The sequence below is a fragment of the Hemicordylus capensis genome, chromosome 6 (assembly GCF_027244095.1).
Source record: "Hemicordylus capensis ecotype Gifberg chromosome 6, rHemCap1.1.pri, whole genome shotgun sequence".
NCBI lineage: Eukaryota > Metazoa > Chordata > Lepidosauria > Squamata > Cordylidae > Hemicordylus > Hemicordylus capensis.
Window position 1 is genome coordinate 1,228,824 of NC_069662.1, and position 21,299 is coordinate 1,250,122.

Here is a 21,299-nt window from a genome sequence, read left to right on the forward strand (position 1 = left end):
ATACTGTTGGACTACAACTCCCACCATCCCCAGCCAGGCCACTGTGGCAGCTGGGAACCCCACGGTTGAGCACCCCTTTGTGAACAAGGAGGAAGGCAACACATCGTTCTACTCCAAGCACCCCAGGAGACTGGAAGCAACACGTCTGTTTCTCATAAGAACATCAGAACAGCCCTGCTGGATCAGGCCCCGCAAGGAAGCCCATCTAGTTTCACACTCCTGTTTCACACTCCTGTTTCACACAGTGGCCCACCAGATGCCACTGGAAGCCACAGGCAGGAGTTGAAAGGGGCATGCCCTCTCTCCTGCTGTGACTCCCCTGCAACTCTGAGGCTGGAGGTGGCTTATAGCCCTCCGACTAGTAGCCGTTGATAGACTCCTCCTCCATGATTATCCAAACCCCTCTTAAAGCCATCCAGGTTGTTGGCTGTCACCACATCTCGTGGCAGAGAGTTCCACAAGTTGATTATGTGTTGTGTGAAAAAGTACTTCCGTTTGTTGGTCCTAGACTTCCTGCCATCAATTTCATGGAGTGACCCCTGGTTCTAGTGTTATGGGAGAGAAGAATTTCTCTCTCTCCACTTTCTCCACCCCATGCATGATTTCATAGACCTCGATCATGTCTCCCCGCAGTCGTCTTTTTTCTAAACTAAATAGCCCCAGATGTTGTAGCCTTGCCTCCTAAGGAAGGTGCTCCAGGCCTCCCTGATCATCTTGGTGGCCCTCTTCTGCACCTTCTCCAGCTCCACAATGTCCTTTTGTAGATGTGGTGACCAGAATTGTACGCAGTACTCCAGGTGCGGCCGCCCCATCGTTTTGTACAAGGGCATCAGAATACTGGCCCTTTTAGGCATCTTCCCTGAGCCCGCCGTGCATCAAGTGTACTGACCGAGCACCAAGCTGCACCTGGATGGAGTAGATGGGCTGGGAATTCCCCCGTTCAGCAGACGTGAGCCATTCCTGGGTTGGGGCAGGGGATTTGCAGTGGCAGCCAGGAGGTGTCTAGGAGTGGGGGGAGCCCAGCCCTTTCCCTCCCAGCCCACCTTCCCTTGCAGGCCTGGGAGAGCCCCTCTGAAAGGCCTCCCCCCAAGGCCAGGCATCCCTCCAGCCAGCTCCTGGCCCGGCACACGGCTTGCTCTCCGCCAAGGCCACCCTCTTGTGCTGCGGCTGCTTCCATCGGAGAAGGTGGCTCAGAAGTGATATCCGCCTGGCCGCTTGCAGCCAAGGGCGCTGCAGATAAGATACCGAGATAACCCCACAGCCTCGATAGCGGCCCCCAGATAACCTCCTGGCAGCTGATATTGCAGAAGTGTGGTTTGCCGAGGCCCCAGATGAGGCGGGGGGGCGCACGGGGGCTTCTGCCACGAGCCGGCCTCTTCCCCGACTGCTGGTGTCGGCAGCGCATGGTGGGTGCCGAGAGGGGGAGGGGTCCCTTCCTGATATGCACATGGAGAACTGAGGACACGAAATTTGGCCCTCTTCCCTGGAGCGAGCAGCGCCAGCTGTCACGTGATCTGCCCCAGTGAGCCGGCAGGCCTCTCCTCCTTAGCTGTGAAGGTGCCACCCCACATCCACCTTCTTTCTTGCCCTCTCTTTCTGCTGCCTCCTTTCTGTTGCCAGCACTAACTTCTAAAGAGAAAGAGGCCCCGGCCCAAGACCACTACCCAGCAGAAGCCCCTCTAGGAACAGAGGAGGTGGCCTTCTACCGAGCCAGACCATCGGCCCATCTGCTGTCTGCACAAACTGGCAGCAGCTCCTTCAGGGTTGCAGGCAGGAGTCTCTCCCAGCCCTATCTGGAGATGCTGCCGGGGAGGGGAAATGGAACCTCCTGCATGCAAGCAGGCAGATGTGCTCTCCCCAGAGCGGCCCCATCCCTTAAGGGGAATACCTTACAGTGCTCACAAATGTACTTTCCCTTTCAAATGCAAGCCAGGGTGGACCCTGCTTAGCAAAGGGGACAATTCATGCTCGCTACCCGCAGCCCAGCCCTCCTCCCGTTGTGTGACTCTGGCAAACGTGTGGGGTCATGAAGCCAGGCGAGGGAGAGCCCCGCAAGGGGGTGTATGCCTTCACTGCAATGCCTTGAGGACCAGTCCTGCAGAGTGGGGTGTGTGTGTGTTTGTGTCTTTGCACTCCTGGGCATGTCCCCATGAAAGAAAGAAAATCCTGACCAGCCCATTTAAGACCACAGGCCACCAGGATGCAATGACAGAAGATAGAGATGTGGAGGCTCAGGGCAAGTTCTCTTGCACAGCTCCCGTTTGCTTCTACAGGGCTTGTGCGGGTTAGACCCCAGATCAGTGAGTGTTAAGACTGTGTGGCTTCAGGGCTCCCGTGCAGCGCCTGGCGTATTTCTCGAGTGAAACCAAGAGACGGGCTGGAGACCTTGGTGCTGGCAAGGATTCGCCACTTTATTCGCATTGGTTTCCTCCTTCGCTGTAATTCCTCTACAGTGTTCCAGGCACGCAGGGAGCCCCTGCGGTCCTCTCCCTGCCCAGAGGAGTGGGGCTCACACCTCTTGACTGGGGGGCTGCATTTGGAACCCAGAGCAGCTGTGAGAGAAAAGGAACCCAGGAATCTGGGCTGCTCAGCCTGTTCCCTGCAAGGGCACCTCTGGAAATGCTGTGCGCTGCAGATCCCAGGAGGAGAAATGGGACTGGGGGAGGCCGTGCTTGGCACATATAGGGCTGTGTGCCCCCAGCCCCTCCCCTTTCTTTCTCCGAGCCAATCAGACTCCAGGGATTGAGGCTGGGATTCCCCTAGTTTTTGGACAGCCTGGTTCTGTCCCTTTCATCTGGGGCTGCCACTGAAGCAATTCCTAGAGGCATTCCCATCAGCACAGTTTCCACCAGGGTGAGCCATCAGAGCATCCAGGGCGGCTTTTCAGTCTTCCCCTCAGCGATCCATCATTTGAAGACCAACGGTGAAGGTCTCCATCTTGGGCGGGGAAGAGGGAAGGAATCCGTCTCAGCGGCGCATTTGGAGCCTCAGAAGCGGGTGACTCTCTTGCCGGATGCATCTGGAGCTTCTGAAAGGAAACCGAAGGGGTGAGGGAGACCCTAAAGTCAAGCATAGTGTTGTGGGTGAGCACACAGCTGCCTCCCCAGGCCAACCCAGACATCTCTGTTGAGGTGAGGAGGGGCCATGGCTCCGAGGCAGAGCATCTGCTTTGTGTTGGAAGTGAAGGACTCTGCCTCATGCCTCAGTGACAGAGGGGGACAGACTAGTGAGTCAGAGGGCTAGAGGGGTCAAGACATTGGTCATCCCTTCTCTACTGCTCTGACACGATCCCTTTGGTATGTAGATTGCTACTCTCAGGGACTTCCTGCCTGCCTGCCTTTTCCTCTTTCCCTTTCTTCTCCCTTGCAACACACACACACTCCTCTCTCCCTGCACCATGTGTGCGGAGATGCAGAAACCATCCCTCTGCATCCAGCGGGCTAGCTAGATTAGAGACCCTATCTCTCCACTTTCCTATCTAGAATGGAGTTCTCCAATAAAGACTCCTTATATTGATTTGAAACTATGAACTGGCTCCAAGTTTCTTTTACTCTCAGCATCCACGCATGCCTAGGCAGACTCCGCTGTGTTGTGCCTCTGTGCACTCTGCTGTAATAGGAGGGTATCTCTTACCAGAGAGACATTCCCAACACTTTGCACGTAGGAGGCTCCAGGTTCAACCCTTGGCAGCATCTCCCGGGAGGGAAAGAGCCTTGACTGAAACTCTGGACCGTTCCGGGCTAGATGGCGCAATGGTCTGGCTTAGTGAAAGGCAGCTTCACGGTGTCTAGATGTGGGGTGGGACATAGCAGCTGACAGTGGGCAGCTTGAGATGCAGCTGGCTCTGGGGTGGGGCCTGGGCCCAGCCGTTTGCACCGGGATCCCTGCCCCTCTCTTACCTGCAGCAGACAAGATGTCCAAGTGGTCCTCCTCCGTCTTCTTCCTATGGGGGAGGGAAGGATAAGTGAGGCAGAGCCAGTTTCGGAGGGAATGTGCCGTGAGAGGTGGGCAGTGAGTTGATGCCAGATCTGGAGCAGTGGCCAGAATGTCAGGATGTGGCCCTGTCGGCTCACACGCGGAGGCCGGCCCGGCACGTTGGGCTGGGAATATCTCCCCTTCATGTACGTATTTTTAAAAACAACGAATCTCCTGTCTTTCCCGGCCAAAGGTGGCTAATGAAGGCATCATCAAAAATGCCTAACAGGCAGGGCTAAAATGTACTTGAAACAATCCTGGAAGCAGCAGGAGAACTATATAAAGCAGCATCCTTGGACAAAGAGGAGCCTGAAACGGCCTTGTGGAATAAAAATGATATAAGGGAAAGCATTCTCTACTTAAGTTCTCAGCTGCCGTTTAAAGGAGGCGAAAGGGGAAGCCTGCTGCACTTTCAGGGTGGGGGGTGGCAGTGGCGTTCCACAGACGGGAAAATGCGCCGTCTTTGGTACCCACCGGACAGATCTCAGTCATGGGCAGGTGCCAGAGGGCAGCAAGGCATCCAGGGCCCACCTCAAGGCTTGGCCAGGAGGTCGCTGGGATTGCCTGGGGTGGGCCTTAAGCTGGGGGGCAGAGTCCCAGGTTCCCTCGCTGGCAGCTCTCCAAGACAGGGCTGGGAGAGACGCCTGCTGCCTGCGACCTTGGAGAAGCTGCTGCCAGTCTGTGTAGACAATCCTGACCAAGGGCCTGACTCAGTATATGGCAGCTTCGTCTGTCTCTCTTTCCAGGCCGCGTCAGACTTGGAGAAGATGGCAGCAGCACTTTGAATGGCACCTGGGAGGGAGGGGGCGGCCAGTGGGGCAGTCTGTCTCTAGACCCCATGGTCTGGTTCACACAAGTGTTCCAGCCTAGAGCTAATGTGGGTTACCGACATGCGTGTGATTGTGTGAACCCAGGCTGAGGCAGTTTATCACCCAAGATGAATCGACGATTCCTGCCTTAGCTGGGTTCACACAATCGCACGAATGTCTGTAACCCACATTAAATCTAGACTGGAACACTTGTGTGAACCGGGCCCTAGTGATCCATGCGCCTCTCCCCCACCTGGCTGCTACATTCTGCACGAAAGGCAGCTTCCGTACAGTCTTCACAGGCTGCCCCACGTGGAGAGCATTGCAGTAGTCCAGCCTGGCTGTGATCTGAGAATAAGTCACCCAGGCTGGGCCCGCTGCATCCTGATAGGGCTGCAGTTGGTACACGAGCCACAGTCCAGTAAAAGCATTCCTGGCTGTGGCTGACACCGGGGCCTTCACGGACAGCTGTGGATCCCAGAGAACTTGAGTCCTTAGTCTTTCGGGGGGGAGCACAAGCCCACCCAAGACTGCCTCTCAGCCCAACAGCAACTGCCTGCTAGTTCAAGGGGTTCTCAAGCTTGGGCCCCCAGATGTGGTTGGCCTATAGCTTCCATCATCCCCCCCCACACCCCTTTGGCCATAGTGACTGGGGATGGTGAGAGTTGTAGTCCACCCACATCTGGGGACCCAAGCTGTAGCCCAGACCTCGGTCTGGATGGGCTCTGCCTGCCATTTCATTCGAGGTTAAAGGGCAGGACCGAGCCCTGCAGCACCCCAGAGGCTCATGGCCAAAGCTCAGCCGCTGATAAGCCGAGTGTTTTGTCCTGCTTCTCACACTAGAGGTAAAATTTCCAGCTTTCAATGTGGCTTAGCCACCGATAAACCTGTCATTCATGTGTTTACTGAACCCGTTATAAAAAACCATGCATGCAAATGGCTTTTCTCATGTCTAGTAGCAAAGAGTTCCATCAGCTAATGGTGTGGAGCAATCTTTCCTCTTTGTTCTTAAACTTCCTGACTAGCCATTTTTGTATTATTTTTAACCTAATTTAGGGAAAGTCAGCTAATGAGATCACCCAGCTTTCTGTGTCCGCGTGTCCCCCTATCAACTTCTCAATGCCGGGACCAATATGGGCCAAATTTGGTTCAGTTGTAGGGACAACTTAACAGCATAGTCCATGATGACATCATCCACCCCAATACAAGATGGCGGATGTGCAAATGTTTGAGGCGGAAATGGGCTCACTTGTGAAGATGGTAGTTCTCCATTCAGATTATAGTGAAAGGAAATCAGGCAGATGAGTTCTTGCCAGGACTTCTGGTCCCTGTTGAGCTTCCCCATTCCACTTAGGACCTTACAGACCCCATCATGTCCTCTCTAGTTGGTCCAGCTCCCACCTGCCAGGCATAGAAGGCCCCCCCCTTTCTTCACTCCCACCCCCAACTCTTGGGTCATCTTTGCCCTTGGATGCCCAGCATCAGACTCCACGCTGCTAGCCCCCAGCGGCGTCTCCCGAGGGAGCCAGACCCCACCCTGCAAAACTGCCAGATGTCCTACTTGTTTCTCCGTTGACAGATGCAGACGACTGCCACAACAATGAGGATTAATCCGAGAGGAAGCAGGACCCCGAGGAGGATGACGGTGAGGTGCTCTGTCTTGCCTGTTCAGGGGCAGGGAGGAAAACAGTCAACACTGAAGGGTCCACCAGGGGAGGAGAGCCGGTCTTGCAGTAGCAAGCATGAATCACCTCCTTTGCTAAGCAGCGCCCACCCTGCTTTGCATTAGGATGGGAGACTACATGTCTGAGCACTGTCAGAGATGCCCCTTAGGGGATGGGGCTGCTCTGGGAAGAAGAGCACCTGCATGCAGAAGGTTCCAAGTTCCCTCCTTGGCAGCATCTCCAGGAAAGGGGAGATGCCTGTTTGCAACCTTGGAGAAGCCGCTGCCAGTCTCGGCAGGCAGTACGGAGCTAGATGGACCAAAGGTCTGACTCGGAAGAAGTCGGGGTGTTCCTGTGTCTGTGGATGTAGGTTAACAGCCCCTGCAGAACCCCATAGCAGGGAAAGGAGCGGGAGAGAGACTTACCTGATGTGGGAGGTGTGGCAGACATTGACGGAGGGAACGTGGCAGATGCTGATGGAGGGGCTGTGGGACTGGGAAGAACATCGAATGGCATCTCTTCACAGAGGGGCCCCACATAGCCCTCCAGGCAAAGGCACTGGAAGCTGCCTGAGGTTTCTTCGCAGATCCCCTCATTCTGGCAAGGGTTGCTGAGGCAGGGACCCTCTGCAAGGAAGGACGGGGAGGCCACACTCAGTCCAGACTCCAGCCCAGAGAACCCAGGTGTCCGGGTTTCCAGGCCCATCCACCCGTGGGACTCCCCTCCTAGGAGGACCCAGACAGTCTCCTCTCCCTGAGTGTGTCTTTCGCCCTCCCAAGCTGCGGGGCGCTGTACGGAGGAAGCAAGGCTGTGCCAAAGCCCTCTGCCAGGTCTGGTGCTGGGGCTCCTGTTCCCTTTTTGCACCAGCCATGCTCTCGTGGAGCCACCTAATGGCGCAGCAGGGAAACGACTTGATTAGCAAGCCAGAGGTTGCCGGTACGAATCCCCGCTGGTGAAACACCTCTGTCGGGCAGCAGCGATCTAGGGAGATGCTGAAAGGCATCCTCTCATCCTGCATGGGAGGAGGCCATGGTCAACCCCTCCTGTATTCTGCCAAAGAAAAGCACAGGGCTTTTCTGTGGGCGCCAGGAGTCGACACCGACTCGACGGCACACTTTATCTTTATGGTTGTGAGGCGAGCCAGTGGCAGGCCCTCAAGGGCTCCCTGGTGCTTCTTGTGCCCCATGTAGCTGCTGTGCCACAGAGACACTTTTGTAGGGCAGCTTCCGACACAGTGATGAGAGGCAACCCACGCTTTCCCCCAGAAGGAGGGATTCCCACCCCCCAGCCCCCTCCTTCCTACACAGCAGCGTCCACCTTTGAAGCAGCCGCGGGTGTAGTTTGCCACGGCGCAGAGCTCCCCGTCTGAGCACCCGGCTTTCTGGCACACCAGCATCTCTGTGTTGCGGCAAGTGCAGCGCTGGGAGCAGTCTTCTGTCAGGAAGGTGTCGTTGATCTGGGGAGAGAAGGGGGTCAGAGCCGCCCTGGGAAAACCCCAGCAGCCCCTCTGACCTCTGCTCCACCTACTAGGCATCTCTCTCCAGTAAGATCCCAGCAGGAATTCCTGCTTGCTTCACCTTGGGAGGTACCTGGAGCATTTCCAGATGGGGCTTTTAGCTCACTTCTCCTCCGGAGGGTGTGCGTTCACATATCGGCCAGATTTACCCTGAGGTCTGTGTGAGCTATTGGGTGGGAGAGGAGAGCTGGTCTTGTGGTAGCAAGCATGAACTGTCTCCTTAGCTAAGCAGGATCTGCCCTGGTTGCATTTGAATGGGAGACAGTGTGAGCACTGTCAGAGATTCCCCTCAGGGGATGGAGCCGCTCTGGGAAGAGCAGGAGGTCCCAAGTTCCCTCCCTGGCAGCATCTCCAAGATAGGAATGAGATAAATTCCTGCCTGCAACCTTGGAGAAGCCGCTGCCAGTCTGGGTAGACAATACTGAGCTAGATAGACCAATACTCTGACTCAGTATATGGCAGCTTCTTATGTTCCTTATGACTGCAGACATCACGTGGGTTTTTCATTGCACATTAAGAGCATAGCCCAATTTATGTCTGGGGTAAAAAAAATCCACTTTTTGCATCTTTGGGTGTGTGTGTGTGCAAATTTGAACTTGCAGTAAAGCCTCGCATCATCTGGACACGCTAAGAACCTGCTGTCTGGAAATGCTTGCTTTCCAGATCAAACCCTACAACAGGGTCACTACGGACCTGCTAAGTGTGCTTCCGTACTTCCTGTGTTGTGACACTGCAGTCCCTGCCCTGGCAGCAAGGGGCTGTTCACCTTTCCGATGCCTCCTTTCGGGTTTTATCTTTGCATTCTAGTGCTACGACGTTGCAAGTCCATTGCAGAAAAATAGCTGTATTTTCCTGTAGTAGGAGTTTGAGATTCTGGGGGTCGTTTTCAATACGATCCTCTCAAGCTGAAGCATTTTACCCCGTTGGAACATGTAATCTGGAAAGTGCCCTGAATGAGGATTTCTGGAGACCAAGGCCCTTTCCAGATTACACCCTACAAAGGGGTAAAATGCTTCAGCTTGAGAGGACTGTATTGAAAAACAATCCCCAGAATCTCCTACAGTAGGAAAATACAGCTACTTTTCTGCGATGCACATGCAACGTTGTAGCACTACGATGCAAAGATACAACCCAAAAGAAGGCATTGGAAATGTGAACGGCATCTTAGGAACATAGGAAGCTGCTGTATACTGAGTCCAACCCTTGGTCCATCTAGCTCAGCATTGTCTACACAGACTGGCAGCAGCTTCTCCAAGGTTGTAGGCAGGAATCTCTCTTAGCCCTATATCTTGGAGATGCCGCCAGGGAGGGAACTGGGAACCTTCTGCTCTTCCCAGAGCGGCTCCATCCCCTGAGGGGAAGATCTTCCAGTGCTGCTCACACTTCTAGTCTCCCTTTCACATGCAACCAGGGCAGACGCTGCTTAGCTAGGGGACAAGTCCTGCTGGCTCCCACCAGACCAGCTCTCCTCCTTGTTGTCAGCACAGGGACTGTGGTGTCACAACACGTACAGAAGCACACTTAGGTGATCCGTAGTGGCACTGCTGTAGGGTTTCGTCTGGAAAATGCCCAGCTCAGCCTCTGGGCCGTTCCCTCCCCACTGACCTCACTCCTTTCCCAAAGAGCCCAGGGGTCCTGGCTCCCAGAATCCCCTCCTCCAGCTTCATCAGACTAGGCCTGCAGAAAGACCTTCTACTCCCAGTTCTTTCCTCTGATTCACTGGGCTCCTTGTCTGGAAACAACTCCATAGTCTCCCCTCACTGTCCCTGCTCTGAGCCTTGCAGTCCCACCCTTCCGGGGGGACGGGAATCCCAGAAGCCCCCTCCCATTTCCCGCCCCACCCCCATGCCCAATTCACCTGACACCACAAAGCCCCCGATTTCCTCTTGTGGCACCAGGAGTTGGGATCCCTTCCCCGCCCCTGGCTCCTACCTGGTAATACTGGTCACTGTGGCTGCAGCCACACTGGTTGTAGGGAACGCTGTCCAGCCCGCTGAGGATGTAGCCGGGGTCGCTGGCGCAGCCCTCCACGCAGGGCGCCTCGCAGTCTGACTGGGCCGCCATGTTGGCACAACTCGCGGGGCAAGCGGTCATGCACGGCTTGTAGGTGGTGTGAGCCGGGCAGGACATCTCTGTGGGGGAGGGGGCAGAACCGGTCAAGGACACCAGCCCTCCCCAAAGCATCTCATGCAGCAGATGACGAAGGCTTCGCTTCCAAGGTGAATCACCATCGCCTTAAATTGGTGATGACATCCTTGACTCTTTGAGATCTGGATTTGTTTACTTTCGAGGCCATTTTGCCCCTGGTATGGTATAGAGTTGCCAGAGTTCTAGGTTTCACCCGGACCCAAGCTCGGAACCCCTCTTCCCACCCACCCCAAGAGAGGTTACTGGCGAAAATCTGTTGATGGCCTAGTAAAGAGTGTGCCTGCAAAGGCCGACTGAAAGAAGCCACCTCTTTGTATTTCTTGTTCTGATTTCTGGCTGATCTTGTCCCTTTGTTAGACAAATGTGGGGTTAATAGCTCAGGAAGGTTGGCTGATGTTTCCTCAAGGGAAGCTAATGGTTAGGAGACAGCTGGGTCCAGCTGGGGGAATGAAAGCGTACTTCATCAGAGACGGTGGATGAAGGAGGGAAGGAGAGAAAGAGAGAAAGAAAGAAAGAGAAAGAAAGGGAGAGAGAGAGAAAGAAAAGTAGTTTGCAATTTTGGAAGAGATGGAGGGAGAGCTTTCAGTTGGCACTTGGGGGTGCTGAGAGGCCCCCCCCCACCTCTGGGGATCTGATGTGGGGTGGTGGATCTGCAGCCTTGTAGGAGTGTCTGTTTGCTTCCACTTATGCTCTGCACATGTGTTTGGAAGGAGAGCAAAATGTCCAGAGACCCTAACCCTAACCCTAACCCATCCCCAGTGCTCACCACCACATTCTCACAGACGTGTGGATCAGAGCAATGCGTGGGAAGAAGATGGGCCAGCCCAATTCTGCTGAGTAATCTTTTACTGGAACCCTCAGATACGAGCAGATGGGATCCAAGAGCTGGAAAGGGGTCCCTGGAGGTCTTCCAGCCCACCCCCTCTGCTCAGTGCAGGAACCCTCGAGGGGGGTCTCTGGGGCCCACCCAGGGTGGGGTGTCAGGGATTCTCTCACCACAGCCTGTCTTCTGCCTCCACAGCCCCAGGGCAACCCCGTCCTCCTGGCAGGCCCAGGCGTAGGCCTCATACTCCTGGCACAGCAGTTCCGTGTCGTTGAACAGAGCACAGAGGTCGTACACACAGTTCCTGGTAGGCACGGAGAGAGTGGAAACAGCTGAGGCCAGGAGTTCCCAGCCTGGCTCCCCAGATGGGTCCCACTACAGTTCCCATCAGCCCCAGCCACAATGGCTGAAGGCTGGGGTTGATGGGAGTTGTAGTCCAACCACATCGGGCGGGGGGGGGGGGAGTCCAGTTGGAGAAGCCCTGGCTTAGACACACACGTAAGTGGGTGTGCTTCTTTCCCCCCCGCCTCCCGCGGTCCTTCCGTGCAGACTTACTCTTGGGAGCTGCTGGGAGGCACAATGCCGTGGCAGGCCGCGAAGGGTCCCTGGGGGTCAGAGAGGACCCCACAGACCTCCGTCCCGTTCACGTGAGCCAGCTGCTCTGGGCTGCAGTCCACCTCGAACCCTGACTCGACTTCCTCCTCGGGTTCCTCGCGCCTTTGGGGAAGAAAGGGAAGGATTCTCACTCTGAGCTGGAGCAGGCAGACACGTAAGCAAAAGTAGCCCAGGCCAGAGAAGCCATGGCAAGGGCTTAATACTGAGTCTGCCACTAGGTAAAATTGTAGCGGATGGATCGAGATAGTGTTCACTGGTGGTCACTAAGACAGCCTTTTTGAAGAATAAAGCATCCTTTGTGTATAGATGGTGCACGCCTTTATTTCAGCGGGCTTGGTTCCAGAAGAGGCATGCCCAGCCGTGTGAGGCTGGAGAGAGAAGACCTCTCCTAAGGTGATCTGCTATCCATGGTATTCAGGAAGTATTTGGTTGAAAAATAATTGATTAAAACAGCAGCTGTTGCCTGATGAGTCTGGGATCCCTTTTTAGTCAGCCGCAAAGGGGTTTCATTAAGCTGATCAACTGAAGCCTCTTTTAATCTGATTCATTAGTTGATTAGAAGTTACAGTTGCACTTAGTAAGGCCATTCACATGATTCTCATTAGGGCAGGAGGAGCCTCCTACCCCAGCTCAGGAGCTGTGTGTGCTCCTGTTTTGTGATTGTGCACGAGGGCAACGGCTGGCAGGGGAGAGGAGCCCAGTCTGGGGGAGAGGAGCCCGGTCAGATGGCACTGCCCTGCCCAGCTCTCACACTCAGCATTCTGCTAAGGGAGGGAGAAGGAATCACCATCGGACCCAGCTCCTCTGTCTCTCAGGTGATCACTTCCTCCCCCTCCAACCTCGTTGTTTCCCACAGCTCCTGAACATACTATAATCATGTAAACTGCCTTAATATGCACTAAGGCACAGCTCCCAAACCTGCAGTCCTGCACCCTGGATTATATCCAGCCATATACCTATGAAGGGAGACTTCTGCAGATGTGCAGTACAGGAGAACCTCAATATTTGCAGGGGTTTTGTTCTGTTTTGTTTTGATATGAAAACCACGAATATAGGGTAATTGATCCTATCGGATCACAGGAGTTAGGTTCCCGGTTGGCCGAAAATGACTGGAAATCAGCAGAAAACGGCCGTAAATCGGCCAAATTTAGTGGAGAGAGGGCTTCTTACCTTGCTCTGCTGCTCCCCTGAGTTGTGCTGTGCCCCCAAATTGGCAAAAAATCATCACCACCACCCCACTATTATTTTAACAAGGATGGGAGTCATTTTGTGGCTCTGTCGTAGAAAATGGTTGCTGGAAATAACCTCCGCATTTATTTCCGGCCACCTCCAACCCGCAGATCCATGAAGTTGGCATGTTTCCCCCGCCATATTCTGCGTATAATGAGGTCAGGTGTATTTTACCTGAGCACGGATATGCAAATCCACGGATGTAAAATCCGCGGATAAAAAGGTCCACCTATACACAGAGGTCCTTCTCCACTGAGAAACCCCCTTTGTGGATAAGGAGCAGACAGAGGCAGCGCTATAAGAGGGTGTTCAGAGAACCCGAGCCGCCTGACTCGTCCCTCCCCGCTAGTTCTACCTGGTCCTCATTTGCCAGTCGTGTTTGTTGCTGGCTGTGCGTTTTGTTCTTCTAAAACCAACAAATGCGCACCCAACAACAAACATGGCTGGGAAATGAACTCCAGAGGGTTTGTGGGGGTGGGTGGGTCTGGCCATGCCCCTTGTGTGTGACACCACATGCAAGAGGGTGTGGCCAGAGCCCCGGAAGGGCCATGCAACTCACTCTCCGGAGCTTACCCCCTGCTGACGCTTGGTTGCTATGTGCGAGTATTTCCCTTTCTCTCTCCCGAGCTCCTCAACCATCCAAATGCCAGCTGGGAATGAACTCTGGAGGGCTGTCATGGACCCTCCAGTCTTTGGCCACGCCCCCTGTGTGTGACATCGCCAAAAACACTCCCCAGGGCCGTCGGGGGGTGAACCCGGAGGCCCGCTTCAGGTGCCAGGTGTAGCTTGAGCCCCGCCTGGCCCCCTCCTTCCAGAAAGGGCCCGTGCGCACAAGTGGCACGCCTGGCTGACCTGGCTCGGGAGTGGCTGCCTGCCTCCAGCCCCGGGGCCGTCCTCTGGCTCGAGACCTGCCAGCTGTTCCCAAAGGTGTTCAGGTTCCGGGTCCACGTCCCGTCCGGTTTCATGTACTCGTTGTTCCGCTGTCCGTCGTAATTCCCACACAGGCCACCCACGCGATCCTGGTAGGTGCTGGGCAGGACAATCTCTGAGCAATGGGGAGAGGGGGAGAGGGGTGAGAACTGACCCCACAGAGGGCGCTGGTGGTGGCGCCTGGCCCCTCTGGCTGGGACGCTGCCGCCGCCCGCCGCCTCCTCTAAGCCAGGACAGAGGTGGGCCACTAGCCCCGCTGGAAGAAGCCTGCCAAGCATGCCTCTCCCTGGGAGGGAGAAAGGGCCACCAGGCCGGGCATGACGAAGTCTCTCCATGTGGGAATCCGCAGGGCACCGCGGCAGGGAGGAATTCTGCTTCTGGCTCATCATTTATGACCGCTCAGAGTAACGCAAAGGCATATATTGGCACAGGCCTGTGCGTGAGAAAACCTTTGGCCAAAGAGCAGCTCCCAACGGTGACTTTGGCTCTGTGCAGGGCGGGACTGGAGGCTCTGGGCGTGATCCATGCATTCCCTAGGATTCATCCCCCTCTTTGGAAAGAGCCAGGCGAGAGAGGTGCTCGTGATCTCATCAGGAAAGCATCAGACTTTCCAGAGAAACGGGTCCTCGTCTTCCTGCAAACGCTCTACAAGTTCAGGCAGCTGGAACCTGCGGGGCTAAGCGGGCGAGGGAGGGGGCTGCCCCTTGCTTTGGGGAGACCCGTGTCTCCAGGCCGGGTCCTTTTAACATGCACCTCTTTGCTGTCTTTGCAGGTTTGCCCCCAGAGGGGATGGCAGCAGCGTTTCCAGAGCCCCAGACTCCTCAGTCGGCCTCATCCTGGTGCTGCTGAGTCAACCACTTGGGACTCAGAACTGGCCACTTAGAGAGGGGAGCTCCCCACCCCACTTCCCGAAGCCCCGGCGAGTGTCTTGACCCTCACCAGCAAAATCTTTGCCATCGAAGGAGACAGAGAACCCAAAATCTGTTTGCAGAAGGAGGCTGCGGCCCCTCTGGGTGATCTGGAGCCCGTCCCGGGGGTAGAACGGGGGAGTGACCTTCACGCCATTTACCTGGAGGGAGGGGGGAGAAAGGCATCCTCGGAGTTAGGCGTAACAGAGAGAAGCGAGCTCCCAAGAGCAGGACAAGATACCGAGCTGTATAAAACGATGCAGGGTGTAGAGAAAGTGGGGAGAGAGAGAGAGAGAAGCTTCTTTCCTTCTGTTATAATACAAGGACTCAGGGTCACTCAGCTAAGTCGATGGGCAGGAGATTCAGGACAGGCAAAAGAAAAGAGTCCTTCACACAATGCACAGTTAACCTATGGAACTCACTGCCACAAGATGTGGTGGTGGCTGCTAGCTCGGATGGTTTCAAAGGGGGATTCCACTGGAGGCACAGAGGTCTATCAACAGCTGTCAGACAAGACAGCTGCATGGAGCCTCAATGTACAGAGGCACTATACCACTGAATGCTAGTTGTGCAGGGAGGCAAAGAGCAGGGGAGGGCCCCTGCCTTCCTGTCCTGCTTGTGGCTTTCTGGAGACCTCTAGTTGGCCAGTGTGGGGAGAAGCAGCAGGAGGTTGGGTGGGAGGGGCCTTTGGGGTCTGATCTAGCAGGGGGCTTTTACCGCCTGCTTCTCTTCCATCTCCACTGCTCATTAGCTTTCCAGCCACCCTTTCTCGGCTAAACTGGGCCCCTTAGGTACAGTGCCTAGCACATCCACAGGAACAGAGGAAGCTGCTTTCTACCGAGTCAGACCCTTGTTGCATCGAACTCAGTATTGTCTACACAGACAAGCAACAGCTTCTCTGGGGTTGCAGGTAGGAGTCTCTCCCAGCTGTATCCTGGAGATGCTGCCAGGGAGGGAGCTTGGAACCTTCTGCCTGCAAGCGGGCAGGTGCTCATCTTCCCAGAGCGGCCCCATCCCCTGAGGGGGATCTCTTACAATGCTCACTCATGTAGTCTCCCATTCAAATGCAAACCAGGGTGGACCCTGCTTAGCAAAGGGGACAATTCATGCCTGCTCCCACAAGGCCAGCAATCCTCCCCTAACCTGGCCCTAAAGTAAAGTTGTGCCGTTGAGTTGGTTTCGACTTCTGGTGACCCCAGAGCCCTCTGGCTGTCTTTGGTAGAAGAATACAGGAGGGGTTGACCATGGCCTCCTCCCGCACAGCGTGAGAGGATGCCTTTCAGCATCTTCCTGTATCGCTGCTGCCTGATACAGGCGTTTCTCACAGTCTGGGAAACACACCAGTGGGGATTCGAACCGGAAACCTCTGGCTCCCTAGGCAAGTTACTCCCCGAAACGTTAAGGAGCAGCTGCTGATCAGGAATGCCCGGAGGGGTCAGCTGCAACAGGGCCCTGAGCCTCACCGCCAGCTTGCGTCCCTGCATCAGGGTGACGCGGTATCCGTACACCGAGACGTAGACCTCGCGCAGGAAGGAGACGCGCTGGAGGGGGAAGCGGCGGCGGTTCCTGCCTGCTACGGAGAGGGCCTCGAGGGCCCCAGGCAGCCCACCCAGGGTCCGGGTCAGGGTGTAGGTGGCCCGGCCTTGGAAGTGGTGGACGAAGGCGTCGAAGGTGCGGTAGTGGGGGTCGCCGGAGACCACGCAGCGGTGGAATTCTGGGAGGCGAGAGGGAGAGAGAGTTGAGGCGGCGATGGAGCCCACCTGGCTCCTCCCTGGCTCCCCTCCCCTCCTGTGCTGGCAGAGAGGCCATGGGGGCCCCACAGCGGAGGTGAATCGTGGGGGCCCCTTCTCCCTAGATGGAGGCGGCGGGGCTGGGCTCCTTCCTGCCCTTCCCTGAGGAACTTGTTCGGGCAGGACTAGAACCAGTGGGCTGAAGTAACCCCCCCAACACCCCCCCCACCAAAAAAAAAACAGATTCAGGCTAGACATGAAGAAGCATCTCCTGGCTGCAGGAACTCTTGGACAGTGGAACAGTCTGCCTCATGCAGCAGTGGCCCTCCCTCACCGGAGGTTTTTAGTCAGAGGCTGGAGAAGCACCTGTCAGGGGTGCTGCAGCTGCCCCCCGCACTGAACAGGGGGGTGGTCTAGAAGACCTCTAGGGTCCATTCCAGTTCTCACGAGAGCCAGCGTGGTGTAGTGGTTAGAGTGCTGGACTAGGAGCGGGGAGACCTGAGTTCAAATCCCCCTTCAGCCATGAGACTAGCTGGGTGACTCTGGGCCAGTCACTTCTCTCTCTCAGCCTAACCTACTTCACAGGGTTGTTGTGGAAGAGAAACTCAAGTCTGTAGTGCACCGCTCTGGGCTCCTTGGAGGAAGAGCGGGATATAAATGTAAAAATAAATAAATAAAATGAGCCGATGCCTCAACCTGTTCCCGCTGTGCAGCATGCATGCGCTCTCCAAACAGAGATGGTGCCAGGCAACCCGCTTCCCTCATGGCTGGACCATTGGCTTGGTCTCCCCTCCCCTCCCAGAGGAACATCACTGGGTGTTCCTGCCCCGCCCCCCCCCGCCCCCCAGCACTCACTGGCTGGCCGGCAGTAGCGCTCTCCGGTGGCACTGAGTGCGCAGTGGGACCCAGGCAGGCACTGCAAGGGCTGGCAGGTGATCTTCCCGTTGTCCAGGCAGGAGCAGCGCTGGAGGCAGCCGGCCGTCACCCAGGAATCTCCAGGCTGGAAGGCAGAGAAGGGCCTTGGCACAGGGCCCCTGGAAGGGGCGGCTGGCCAGCCATGCGGGAGGAGCCGCTGTCTCTCTTCCACGATCTTCCTGTGAGGGGAAGGGCCTTTCCGGTGGTGGCACCCCGTCCATTAAGTGTGTTTCCAAACTACACTGTCAGCAAGGCACTGCTCACATTTCCGATGCCTTCTTTCTTCGTGTTTTATTGCTGCGTGACAGTCCTATAATGTCGTGTGTGCGGCGTGAAAAAAGGAGCTGTATTTTTCCGTTGTAGAGTTTTGTGCAAGCTCTAGGGAGCCAGAGGTTGCCAGTTCGAATCCCCGCCGGTGTGTGCCCCAGACTATGGGAAACTCCTATATCGGGCAGCAGTAATATAGGAAGGTGATGAAAGGCATCACCTCATACTGTGCGGGAGGAGGCCATGGTCAACCCCTCCTGTATTCTTCTACCAAAGACTACCACAGGGCTCTGTGCTCGCCAGGAAGGGACACCAACTCGAGGGCACAACTTTCCTTTAGAGAAGACTGCTCCCCCTGCTGTTCTCAAAGAGCTTTGAGCAACAAACAGCTTCAGTCCTTTATTTACGTTTTCAATGCGATCTGCTCAAGCTGAAGCGTTTGACCACTGTTGTTGCAGGGAAATCTGGAAAGCGCCCAGATTAAACCCTACAACAGGGGTAAAATGCCTCGTCTTTGCAGGATCGTATTGAAAACGACCCCCAGAATCTCAAACTCCTACAAAGGGAAAATACAGCTCCTTTTTTTGCAACACACATGCAACGCTGTAGCACTTTTAATGCAAAAAACTGGAAAAAAGGCATCGGAAAGGTGAACGGCAGGCTGCTGTCCGCACAGGGACTGCGGTGTCACAACCCAGGAAGTACAGAGCACACTTATCAGATCCGTGGTGACCCTGTGGGAGGGTTTGATCTGGAAAGTGCCCTGGCATCGCCACTTGGATCTTGGAGACTCCAGGTGGAGACCACTCAGGCTTTTTGAAATTTAAAAAGTTGTTAAAAGGTTCTGTATTGTGTATGGTATTTTTAATTTTGGGTCGTAACTTGTTTGTCTTGTTTTGTGTGTGCTGTTTTGTTGTGTATCGGGGTTTTTTAATTGCGTTGTTCTGATTATCCCAGAGAACAATTTGTTATGGGCGGCTAACAAATAAAGTTGTTTATTATTATTATTATTATTGTTATTATTATTAGGCCATTGAGGGATGGTCCCTGAACAGCACAGTGCAAACAACCAGCCACCATGGCTTCGATGCTTTGCTATGGCCCTCCTCCCTTCCAAGACCTGTTTTGTAATTTTGTGGTGGTTCTCTTCTATTTAGCAAGGGGAGAGCAGCTAGCCCTCTTCGGCCCCAGCACATAAATATCCGTAGAGGTGGCAGTCCAGCCCCCACCCCCAAGTGGCAAAGGCTGAGGCTGCACAAAACAACATTCACTCTTTGTTGCTTCTCTTGGCTTCAAAATTCCCTCCGCTTGACCTAAAAATGCTGTCAGATCCCAAATGACTTGAACAGAGACACCCAGCAGCAGGTAGACTGCCTCTGTACATGGAGGTCCCACAGATCCCCCATGACTTATAGCCATAGTTAGAAACACCCCCCCCCACACACACACACACTGCTTGAATGTGTCTGATTCCCGTCAACAGCTACCTATTCACCCAAATACAAGACGACTCCAAATTTAAGAAGAGCCCCTTTAAAAAATAAAGGTTAAATATAGGTCATGCCTATATTTACTCAAAAGGAAGAGGACTCTGAATTTAAGATGCCCCCCTGATTTCTAACCTAACATCAGATATCTTGAGGGAGGGGGGAACCTAGTCTTGGATTCAGGTAAAAACAGTATCTAACCCAATGGCCATCACCATATCTTGTGGCAGGGGGTTCCAAAGGTTAGCCATGTGCGGTACAAAGAAGTACTTCCTCTTGCCTGCACTGGATGTACTGCTATTCAATTTCCCAGGACGGCCTAGTGCTTTCAGAGAGGGAAGAAAAGCACCTCTTCTGTCCCCTCTGTTTTTTTGGGGGGAGGGGATTTCCGCCCCATTTCCTTGCTCCGTCCAGGAGCCTGCCTCACTTACGCTGTGGTACTCCTGGTGGTTGTCCAGGCACCCGCAGTCCCGCATCGAGACGCAGCTGTCGTCGCTCAGCACGTAGCCCCGGTCACAGGCGCAGCCTTCCACACAGGCCGTGAGGCGCAGGCAGCTGGCGGGGGCGTAGAGGTTGGCGCAGGTGGCCGGGCAGGGCGAGGTGCATTCGCTGTAGCGGCTGTGTGGCTGGCAGGGGAGGGCTGGAGCGGGAGGAAGGCGGGGCGGGGGGGGGCAGATTCAGAGAGAGGGCCAGGACTCCGGACGGGCACCAGGGCAGGAGCCGCCAGTCCGAAGGAACGGGGCGGGGGGCTCAGAAGAGGCGGCATGGCTGCCTCTCCTCCCTGAGCTCCGTTTCAGCCTCTCTCTCCTGAATGCAGGCTGGGCATTCGTCAGGTAGAGCTGTGCAGTTAACTGCGCCGCTCTCCCTGACAAATGCCCAGCCTGCAGCAGCATGGCTCCCTCATCAACGTTAGGAACAGAGGAGTAGAGGCTGCTGCCATATACTGAGTCATCCCTCTAGCTCAGGGTTGTCTGCCCAGACTGGCAGCGGCCTCTCCAAAATTGCAGGCAGGAGTCTCCCTCAGCCCTGTCTGGGAGATGCTGCCGGGGAGGGAGCGCGGGGCCTCCTGCATGATACAAGCAGGCAGGGGCTCTTCCCAGAGCAGCCCCATTATCCCCTGAAGGGAATATCTCCCAGTGCTCACACGTGGAGTCTCCCATTCAGATGCAAACCAGGGGGGCCCTGCTTAGCCAAGGGGACAATTCGCGCTGGCTGCCCCAAGACCAGCTCTCCTCCCAGCGTTGGGCCAGGGCGGGAGTGTGAAGAGTCCACAGAGCTTGGGAAGGCAACGCTGCTGTTGTGCCTCCTCACCCCCCCCCCGCCCACTGGCACCCCCAGGCTCGTTGGGACCAGCTGCTCCTACACGGATGTGAATCCCAACCCGGAACATGCCTAGGAAAATGAGGACTGGGAGCCGGGGGAGGAAACACGGGAAAGAACTGGGCAGTTTCCATCCTGGGGCCCTTGAGCAGCCTTCCCTGCAACAGGACTCCCCAGAGGTTGCTGACTACAACTCCCATCATCCGCAGCCCAAGGCCATTGCTGCTGAGGATGCTGGGAGTTGTAGTCAACAGCACTGGCCAGGAGCCCTCTGCCACAATCGACTGGAATTAAATTACGGGGTTGCCATACAGCCCTTCCTGGAGCCCCGTTTCTACTTTTCTTTCTCTCAAAGTGAAGCTTCCAAGTGGTGCCAGGAGCAGTGACAGGCTGCTGCCCAGGAGGTGCAGTATCTCCCAAGCAGGCGGGTGAGGTCAAGGTGTGAGTTCAAGGAGAAGAGGGCACAAGGGAGGAGGAAGCTCACGCCCCGTCCTCCAGCTTCATGGGCTTGGAGGCCTGCTCTCCCCCCAACCCCCCGGGTCCTCCTCCCTGGCCTGGGACACCCCCACCCCCTCCGCGCCCAGCTGGGACTCACGGCAGAAGGTGCTGTTCCTCCAGGAGAGGCCGGCCACGCCTTGGCTCTTGCAGGCTTCCACGTAGGACTGGAGGTTGTCGCAGAGCACGGAGGCCATGCCCTGGTACTCGCACAGGTCGAACAGGCAGTTCTTCAGGAAGGGCTGTGGGTCAATGACGCTGTGGCAGGCCTGGTACTTGGGGCCCAGGATCTCCCAGCACGAGGGACGCAGCCGCTCCATCTCCTGCGGGGTGCATCTGGGCTCCAGGTCCTCTCGGTCGTCTGGCTGGCAGCTGCGGTGGGGAAGTGGGGTGGGGGGGCGGGATGAGGATGGTGCGGAAGGAAACCCACCTGAGCTGGCTGGAATGCGCAGCCACTCTCTGAAGCA

The 21,299-nt window shown here is 55.7% G+C and overlaps 1 protein-coding gene across 1 annotated transcript in view; it reads right to left on the bottom strand.

Annotated features, from left to right (window-relative positions):
* Nucleotides 1-2,390: 2,390 nt before the first annotated feature.
* ZAN (zonadhesin) overlaps nucleotides 2,391-21,299 on the bottom strand; it is a 49,643-nt gene continuing 30,734 nt past the window's right edge. The window contains exons 30-43 of the mRNA XM_053260859.1: nucleotides 20,933-21,204; nucleotides 19,449-19,657; nucleotides 17,204-17,348; nucleotides 16,082-16,332; nucleotides 14,650-14,779; nucleotides 13,633-13,825; nucleotides 11,491-11,652; nucleotides 11,109-11,239; nucleotides 9,897-10,096; nucleotides 7,766-7,904; nucleotides 6,874-7,074; nucleotides 6,346-6,448; nucleotides 3,900-3,943; nucleotides 2,391-3,028 (exon numbers count right to left, since the gene is read on the bottom strand). Coding sequence (XP_053116834.1) covers nucleotides 2,988-3,028; nucleotides 3,900-3,943; nucleotides 6,346-6,448; nucleotides 6,874-7,074; nucleotides 7,766-7,904; nucleotides 9,897-10,096; nucleotides 11,109-11,239; nucleotides 11,491-11,652; nucleotides 13,633-13,825; nucleotides 14,650-14,779; nucleotides 16,082-16,332; nucleotides 17,204-17,348; nucleotides 19,449-19,657; nucleotides 20,933-21,204 — 2,221 coding nt within the window. The 3' untranslated portion in view covers nucleotides 2,391-2,987. The remainder of the gene's footprint in view (nucleotides 3,029-3,899; nucleotides 3,944-6,345; nucleotides 6,449-6,873; nucleotides 7,075-7,765; nucleotides 7,905-9,896; nucleotides 10,097-11,108; nucleotides 11,240-11,490; nucleotides 11,653-13,632; nucleotides 13,826-14,649; nucleotides 14,780-16,081; nucleotides 16,333-17,203; nucleotides 17,349-19,448; nucleotides 19,658-20,932; nucleotides 21,205-21,299) is intronic.